Source organism: Vombatus ursinus, unplaced genomic scaffold (assembly GCF_900497805.2).
Source record: "Vombatus ursinus unplaced genomic scaffold, bare-nosed wombat genome assembly UNPS02000054.1, whole genome shotgun sequence".
Classification (NCBI taxonomy): domain Eukaryota; kingdom Metazoa; phylum Chordata; class Mammalia; order Diprotodontia; family Vombatidae; genus Vombatus; species Vombatus ursinus.
In genome coordinates this window covers 4,568-14,534 of record NW_020939832.1, presented here as the reverse complement: position 1 = coordinate 14,534, position 9,967 = coordinate 4,568, and the positions used below count along the sequence as shown (strand labels likewise).

The 9,967-nt window shown below is 33.9% G+C and overlaps 1 protein-coding gene across 1 annotated transcript; it reads right to left on the bottom strand.

Moving 5' to 3' along the window:
- Positions 1-7,624: 7,624 nt before the first annotated feature.
- Positions 7,625-8,566, bottom strand: LOC114051627 (olfactory receptor 8K3-like). The gene has a single exon (XM_027874314.1). The coding sequence runs from the start codon at positions 8,561-8,563 to the stop codon at positions 7,625-7,627; it is 939 nt and encodes a 312-aa protein (XP_027730115.1). The 5' UTR covers positions 8,564-8,566.
- Between the last annotated feature and the right edge of the window lie 1,401 nt (positions 8,567-9,967).

Genomic DNA, 9,967 nt, shown 5'->3' with positions numbered 1-9,967 from the left:
TCCTGTTTTCAGGTACTGTATTTTGGTTGCATCAAGCCCAAGGACATTGCAAAGACTTATAAAAGAGATCTGAAGCCAATAAAAATGGTGTATTTTAACCATCCACACACTGAAGGCCAAGTAGATGAAGAACACCTAGTTCCCAGAATATAACATAAAGTTGGATGGGCAAGATAGAGAATTTGCCTTTTTTGGATGCAACTCTAGGGCAGATACATACAAATAGACTTGGTGTTGGGCACAAAAAATAACCAAGGGGAGGCTGGATTGTCTTTAGAGAATTCCAAAGTTTTTTAGAGGGAGCTAGGTGGTGCAGTGGATAGAGTACTTGGCCTTTCCTTAAGAAGAACTGATTCCTAATCTACCCTAATAAACCAGCTGTTTGATTATTTTTGCAAGCAATTTATCCTCTTTCTGACTATTTTTCTTACTAGTAAATTAGGGCTAATAATAGCATTTATATGTCATGTGATGATCAAATGAAATTTTTATCTGGTACATAAGTACCAGGGCCCGATGTCAGAAAAAACTGAGTTTAAAAGCTGTCAGACATTCTTAGCAGTGTAACCCTGGGCAAATAACAATCTTGGTCTGCCTCAGTTCCTTAAATTTTCAAGTGAAGATAATAATAACACTTCCTAGTTGGATTGTTGTGAGAAACAAATGAGATATTGTATGAAAAGTGCTTAGCACAAAAACTGGTCTATAATAGACATTTATTAAATGCATGTATCCTTCTTTTCTTAATGACTCCAATCTTTTTAAGACCTATAATCATATTTTCAAATGAATTTCAACAATCTTTTTTTAATCTAGTTTAAAATTATTTTCCTCCCTCAAGCTTTCTCCCTCACTCACTGAAAAGCAAGCAATATGATACCCATTATATGTGTGAAGTAACACAAAACATATTTTCATATTAGCTAAATTGCAGAAATAAAAAGCAAGGGAAATAAAGTGAAACACTGTATTTCAATCTTCATTCAATTTACATCACTTCTTTCTCTGTGGAGGAGAGTATTTTTCATCAAGACTCTTTTGGAATTGCCATGGATCTTTGGATTGCTCAGAGAAGCTAAGTCACTATTGATCATTATTACAATATTGGTGTTATTGAATATACCATTCTCGAAGTTCCTATTATTTCAATTTGCATCAATTCATATTAGTCTTCTTAGGTTTTTCTGAAACCATTCTGTGGTATTTCATCAAAACCATATACCATAACTTGAAAAGTCACTATCCAATTTATGGGCATTCCCTCAATTTCCAATTGTTTGCCCCTACAAAATGAGCTGCTATAAAGATTTTGTTACATATTGATCACTTTCCTTTGATGTCTTTGGGATGCAGATCTAATAACAGCATTGCTGGGTCAAAAGGTATAGACAATTTTACAACTGCTTGGGTATATGTTTTGTGGCAGTCCTCTGGCATAAGATAGCCCTTTCTGGGAAGACATAGGGTTCACCTAGTGACCTTTTTTTTGAAGAGTGAAGTCACAGTGAACATGTTTCTGCCACATAGGTGCAGCTGTCAATAGATTAAGGATTTATTTGGATAGTTTATTTCTAAGGAGAAGTTAGTGGGCTAGCCAGTCAGGAAAAAACAACAAAGAAACCCCTTAATGAGTTTAGATTCCAAAAAATAATATTTCAAACAATGGATATCAAATCAATAATAACTTTTATTACAAGAGATAGGGAAGACTGGGAGAGAGGGAAGTGGGTAAGGGATAAGAGAGAAGGGGACCTGAAATACAACTCAGAATTAAACATTAACATAAAGTATATGTCAATTAAGGACAATGTTGCTTGGTCAGGGTGGGGGCGGCGAAGGCACAGAGACACTAGTTCATTCTTTTTGAAAGACATGCTCTGGCAGGAAAGTATGTTACTTTTGGAAGAGAGGATATTCTCTTAAGTATCCTTCAGAGAGTTAGATACATAAACACTGATTTGGTGGTCCCCAGGAACTGATCAATTTTCATGTCAATGTTTTGTGCACATGGGATTTGGGGGATACTTAATGGCAGAGATTAAAGACGAATATAGTTTACAAGATATTATTTTTGGGCACACAACTGTATCAACCTCAAAAAATTTATTACCCATACTTTTCAATGGCTAGATTTTATAAACTACAGCCTCACTTAATGGTAGTCTGTCATGAAAGTCAGGCCTAATTGTATAATAGCATAGTTTTAAATTGTTTTACACAGCAGTTGGACCAGTGTACCACTCCAGCAACAGCACATGTGTCTCTATTTTTCCACATCCCCTCCAGCATTTGCCATTTTACTTCTCTTTCATGTTAGCCATTCTGATAGCTGTGAGATTGTACCTCAGAGTTGTCTTGACTTGAATTTCTCCAATAAATAATAAATTAGAGCATTTAAAATGTGATTATTGGTAACTGTGTACTTCTGAAAAGTGTCTATTTGAATCATTTGACTATAATCAACTGAGGAATGACTCATATTTTTATAAATTTGACTCAGTTACCTATATATTTGAGAAATAAGGTTTTTATTAAAGAAACTTGCTATAATCCCCCCATTTTCCTATAACTGTGTTATTTTGCTTGCATTAGTTTTGTTTGTGTAAAAACTTTTTTTTCAATTTCCCCAAATCAAAATTATCCTTCTACCTGCTTTGATCTTGCCTTTGATTATAAAATCTTCCCTTATCCATAGATTTCATGGGTAATTTTTTTCCTGCTCTCTCAATTTGATTATGATATCATTCTTTATGCTTAAAACATACCTATTTTGACCTTATCTTGTTATATGGTGAGAAACAGTGGTCTATGTCTAGTTTATGCCAGCTGCTTTTCAGTTTTCCCAGAAATTTTTGTTGAATAGTGAGTTCTTGTGTCAAAAGCTTGAATCTTTAGATTAATAAAATGTTAGATTGCTATGGCCATTTATATCTGTATATTTTCTTTTTTTAACCTAATGAACTCCATAGACCATCTACTCTATTTCTTACTTAGTAGCACATTTTAAATGATTAGTGCTTGTAATACATGTTTAAAATCTGTAATATATGTCAAAATTGCTAAGCCATCATCCTCTACTTTTTATTTTCATTGATTACCTGTTTTTCCAGATGGATTTTGTCATTATTTTTTCAAGCTTTACAATCCTTTGGTAGTTTGATTATATTATTATTGAATAAGCAAATTAATTGAGATTATTTTTATTTAATTGACTCAACCTATGCAATTGAAATTAATATTTATATGATAGTTTATATCTATCTTTGTGTGAAAATTGCCATCTTTTTAAATATCACTATTCTATAAGTACTACTATGTGGTTTTATAATACATGAAACATAATAACATCAAAGGAAATAAATCTTTAACTCTAAGGGCAGTCCACTCTACCTTGTGGCAGTCTTAATTTTCAGTGAGTCAGAATAGATTAAGGAAATAGATACAGAAATAGATAATAGAAATAGAAATAGAAAATAGAAATAGAAATAGAAATAGAAGTCTGACTTGGCTGAGTGAGAGAGAAGGTAGATGCAATCTAGCATCAAAAAGATACATGTAAGTAAAATGAGGAGGTATCAAAATCAGTAGTCTTAAATTGGGTTTGCTTGGAACAAATATGCATGATTCAGAAAGTCATGTTCAATATCTTGATCCCAATTCACTTTGTGGTTTAATGCAAATTGATATTTTCTCCAGTGAGGAGTTTTCTTATTTATCTAAAATTATAATAAAAATTGAGCCTGTACTCCCCTTATGGTACATATTTTTTGGTTAATATAAATCTGGTTTAAGATCTAAAACTTTTTTTTCCTCTGATGAATTTAGCTACATTCCATACTTACACATGCATTAATTCTTCCCAGGAGAACAGAAGGTTGTTAAGGGCAAAGATTGAAGAGTAAGAGGGGAGAGAAACGAACAAATAAAAAAGTGGATTGAAATTTCAAGGGTGTGACCAAAAAGGTAATAGTTTCATTTTATATATTGACAGAATGTTTTCCAAATTACATTAATTATAAAACATGTTCAATTATTTTTGCTTATCTTAATATGATTCTTATTAATTTTTAAAATAATAATTTAAATCTTGAAATCTTTCTGTTTAAGTGAAGGTAATGTACTTTGGCAGGTAATGTATTCCCATGTGTGCTGAAGCAAGATTTCCCTAGGGCTTGATTAAAAAAATACATAATGGCAACAATAATTTTACATTCTGTCTTATAGCATATGAAAGCATTGAAATTTTTTTAATGATATGAATGGACACTACCTAGAATTCTGCTTAGATCTGTATTTGACAATACTTTCCCTCATTCTAGGTCTTACCAGTGAATTAAAACTCACCAATGTACCGAGGCCCATTCATTTCCTATGAAGAAGAGAGGTGGTCATCCTAGTCCTTTCAATAATGAAGAATACTTGATTTTTTACTTAAACAATAGCCATAATATATTCCAAATTATATTCATTGTGCATGAATTCAGAATTAGAAAGAGTTATATTAATGCCTAATGCAAACCTTTTTGAAATAATAGGTGATCAACCTAGTAACCTTCATTGACACACATTCACTGGGTATGCTTATATAAAGTATTCTTATGCCTATTGAATCTCTATCCAAGAAAAGCGGATTATTTTTTGAGAAGCAATATCCTCTCTCTTTGGTCACCTAGGTGTTGTAATAGATAGAGTGTCACGCCTTAAGTCAAGAAGACTCATTTCTTGATTTCAAATCTGACTTCAGACACTTCCTAGCTATGTGACACTGGGCAAATCACGTAAAACTGTTTGCCTCAGTTGATCATTTGTAAAGTAAGTTGGAGAAGGAAATGGAAAACCGCTCTAATCTCTTTGCCAAGAAAACCCCAAATGAGGTCATGAAAGGTCAGACATGGCTGAAATGATTGAACAACAACAATAATCCTTTCTCTACACTTATTATTTGACACCTATTTTTGGGAAAGAAAGATTATAATGGATCGAGTGTTGCAAAGTGGATGGTGGGCTAATCTTAGAAACATGAAGTTTTAGGTTGAAATCCTGGCTCTGGCACCTCTGAACTCTATCCACTTCATTTATTCATTTATTTGCTCTTGTCTTTGTATTTCCAGTGTCTGTATCAATATACATCACAAAGGGCATGTTCATACATACTGATTAATTGCTTCATTGACAGCCACAATAATGATTCTTATTCTCTTCAATTTTTGTTTAATTATTTGCTTTTTATATTTATGTCATAAAACATTTTGAATTTATTAAGGAATATAGCATCATATTAATAACAACAACAACAATAATAGCTATCATTTAAATAGCACTTATTATGTGCCAGACATTGTGCTAATGAACTCTCAATTTTTTCTCATTTGATCTTCATAACAATCCTGAGAGACAGGAGCCAATAGTATCCTCATTTTACAAGTAAGGAAACTGAAACAGGTTAAAAGGCTTGGTAAGAGTCACCCAACTAGGAAATATGTAGGCTGGATTTGAACTCAGGCCTTCTGATGCTAGGCCTCGTGCTTTATCCCTTGTGCACCTAGTTATCTCTTCATAAGGTTATAATCTACACCCAGTTTCAACCGCACTATCTTATAGTACTCCCAGTGTTTTTAACAAAAAAAAAAGAGTTCTTAAACAAAAAAATTGATATTGTCACATTTATTTAACAATTAGCTATAGAGTTGAATTCTTCATGAATATAACTTAGAATTTTCCAGTGATCTACTTTTGCATTTTTTAACCAGTGGTAAATGATAATTTAACTCACTGGAAGAACCAGGGATCAGTCACATGCTCCTTTCTTTCCCCCTTCCATTACACTTTTGCCATGAACAAAAAAATTATATGAACAAAGACACATTTGAACCCCACCTCTAGCCCTGACCCTCATCTACAGATACTAACAAAGGAGAATATAATCTACTCAACAATGGAATGAGTCTTAGATCAAAGCTTTAGTGGCCTGACTGTTAGTTTTCTCAAATATACCATGCTAAATTAAATGCACTTTAACGTCTAGATGCTGCTAATATCTACTTTGGCAAATAAAAAAGATTCGTGGCTAGAATAATTCTTTTCTTTCCAAATCTCCATTGGGCTCTATAATTGATTTAGATTGCATTATGTTCTATACAAAGCCTTTGTCCATTTTATTATTCCAAAAATATTGTAAAGGTGTTAATATCTCAAAATATCTTGTTCTTATTGATCTGTGGTTGAGTGTCATTCTTTTTCTTCAAATAAATAATTATAATTGTCTTTGATAATTTGTGTCCAACATTTTGTTTTGTCACAAGCCTGTGTGAATTGTGAATGTCATGCTGTCTTGATAGTGTTAGACAATGGGCAGGGATGTCTGTCCCTTTTTTTGTGATGTTCTTCATCTTATAACTGATATTGGCTTCTCTGGTCCTGAATGAATTTGTGTATGTGTGTCCATGGCCTTCTTTACCTAATATTTTGATCCAGCGTCCCAGATGAATTTCAGGTTTCTGTACATTGACAGTAGTATTTTTCCTTGTTTAGAATTATCTCACAATGATATATCATCTTAATCTTTTCAAGAATATTCATGGCAAGAAGAATATCCTGAAACAGTATCGGAGCTGCAGTAGAACCAGTTTTCCTTTTCTATCTTTCAGTTCCAATATTCAGGATAAATTAGAGTCATTCAAAATAGAACATATCCTTCCATGTGAATCATCATTTCAAACTCCTATTTATTAGTGTATTTTCTCCTTGTTCTTGCTCCACACAGCAGAGTTCCCAGAGTCATTGGCTATTTGTGGCTATCTAGTCATGAAATCTGGGATTTGGGGAAGATGAGGTATCTGTGATGAAATGTTCCTTTTAAAAGAGGGCCAAGCTTTAATACACTTCTAGGGGGAGCATTGAAATTCCAGTATTAATTATTTTCATGTATCGCCTCCATAGTAGAAATTCAAAGAAACTAACAGCAAGTTTGAATGACACTTTTTCTTATTTTTCAGCAGTTGTATCAATTACTAAGACAGGATGCCATTCTTCAATCCACATGCACTTCACATTCTCTTGATCTTTAATATGATAGATTCACTGTAATCTGGAATTACCTTCTTTCAGTCCTTGCCCAAACTACTAAATACAGGGAAATAGATTGTACATAAGATCCCCAGATCAAAAATGTATTGGGAATGCTTCCAGTACATAGCAGAATGTAAAGGGCATAGGCATGGGAAATGAGATAGAAGGAGGCCCAAAATTAATATGCTTTGGATGTGGTAGAATTTTTCTACTAATACAGATGAAGTCAGAGACTGTTCCCCTTCATAAAATGTAAATTCATTAATGGCATGAAGCACTTTTTGTTCATCTTCTTAGGCTCAAATTTAGCAAATTACGTGTTAACAGCTGTTAATCAACTGATTCTCCCACACAAGAAACCTACAACTAAAAGTTTTTATTTTCCTGAAAAAAAAAACTCTCTCTTAATAATTATAAAGAACATGACTTTTTTCTTTTTTATGTAAAATGTAAAAATAAACAAAAAATCATTCTCTATGCAATTATTAGGAGAGATTATTTTCCTACAAAAAGGAAGAATTGGAATCAACCTCTACGTTGGACATTGAGAAAATGCTTACATCAATTTTTTAAAGATTCTTTTGAACGCACCTTTCACTTCCTTGTTTTTCAAACTGTAGATCAATGGATTGAGCATGGGAATGACCAGAGTGTAAAACACAGAGGCCATCTTGTCTGTATCAAAAGAGTGTCTAGATTTGGGCTGTAGGTACATGAAGAGAAGTGTCCCATAGAACACCACCACCACTGTGAGATGAGAGCCACAGGTGGAGAAGGCTTTGTGCCTGCCTTCAGAAGAGTTCATCCTGAGGATGGTCACAAGAATGAGCATGTAAGAGATAAGGATAATCAAGAGGGAAGAAACCAAATTAAGTAAGGCAAAGATCATGATGATTTGTTCAATCTCACTTGTGTCTGAGCATATAATAGCCAATAGGGGAATACCATCACAGTAGAAATTCTGTATTACATTAGAATGACAAAAAGACAGATTAAAAATCTTAATTGTGACCAGTAGGGATACAAAGATGCTATAGATATAAGAGACCCCCACCAAGATGTAACACATCCTATCTGACATGATAACCATATAGAGGAGGGGCTTACAGATAGCCACATAGCGATCATAGGCCATGGCTGACAAGATGAAAACTTCACTGGTTATAAATATCCCAAAGATAACTAGCTGTATTGCACACCCATTATGGGAAATGTTATTTTTCTCCACTATAAAACTGACCAGCATTTTTGGACCAACAACTGTCGAATAGCCAAGATCAACAAATGCCAGATGCCTAAGAAAAAAGTACATGGGAGTTTGGAGGTGAGAATCAACATAGGTTAGGATGATCAGACCTAGATTCCCCAAAGCTGTGGCCATGTAGTTGAAGAAAAACAACTCAAAGAGGGGGCCCTGAAGTTTGACATGGTTTGTGATGCCCATAAGAATGAATTCAGTCACCGGGTTCCTCTTGGTGTCATTCACCTTGATCATCTCTTCTACCCAAGGAAGGTAATCTGAGAACAAAAGGAAGAAGCCTTCATTGAGAACTGTTTGGATAGTCATTTAAGTGATAGTGACTAGAAATGGTTTAGATGAGATGAGCAGGAACTTTCCCAACAAGTTACAGTATATTAAAATAATGTATCATATCACCATACCATATCACACCATATCACATTACATCACCATCTTATCACTAAGAGAAAAGGGATTGAATTTTTTTCATAAAATTATAGATAAATCATGAAACTCTTTAACCCCAAGAGTTAGAATGGGATAATGTTATGAATAACTTTTAAAATATCTTAAATAGTCAGTGGGAAGAAGGATTATAATGGGATACTGAGGAGGCTAAAGTATATGATAATGTCCAAAACAGACATTGTGTTGTGTAGGTAAAGAGCTGTCTTTAAAGCTTAGAAGACTAAGATTCAGGAACCATTTCCAGCATATTTCTGAGTGACCTTCTGCTAATCATGTAGCATCCATGGTAGTTGTAGGCTACTCGTTTTGACTATAGGTTGCAGAAATAGTATATAGTCAGTGATGATTCCTTCTTAGGCATGCCCTAAACAATTTAAGTTAAAGGTCTAGTATCTACACCTGTCTCAATCACTGTGGTTTTTAACTGTATGACCTCTAGAAAGAGAAGCTGTTTCACTTCACTTATGACACTTAATTCTCTATGCCTCATTGTAGAGAGTATATCTTGCTGCCTGGATTTTGTGGATGGTTTGCAATTTTGATGATTTTAATGTCCTGCTATTCTCAGAAACTTGAAAGGATTTTTATAAACAAACACATTAAAGTGGTTCTGATGAAGATAACCAGTTACACACACTAGATTTCAAAGATCCCTGTGCTCCCATAAATTTTTAACGATCAATGTTCCTTGACAAAAGCTATTTGATTTTTCTGATTACAACAAAACATTTGTGACATTGGTCAGAGTTAGGACCTGTCATCTAGTGGCTTTCTTAGAAATGTTTTATACAATTTCACCTTCAGTGAATTCACCATATGGAGTTGTCATGGCATCATTTATTTACATGACTGGTATAATGATCAGCTTTTTTAACTGAACTGGTTGCACTCCATAAGATTTTTGATACCTGATGTACTGAGATGATCACAAATGTTTACCTGAAAGACAGAATCTTCAGTGGCTTGTTCATGATATCACTGTTGCCAGCTGATGGAAGGAGACTTTATGGGTTTTGCAGTCCCCAAAAGACCATATCCCTAAAGTGCTGGAGAACAACTGCAGTATAATCATGTCATGGGAATCACTTTGACTTATGTAATGAATGACAAAGCCTACACATTCACCTAATTCCATGAAGAATTTATTATATAGCCATTATGTGTCAGGCTCCTTTTGATGGGTTAAGCTTC

Excerpts from the sequence above, each read along its gene's own strand:
- LOC114051627 (XM_027874314.1), bottom strand. The coding sequence starts at position 8,563 with ATGATCAAGGTGAATGACACCAAGAGGAACCCGGTGACTGAATTCATT.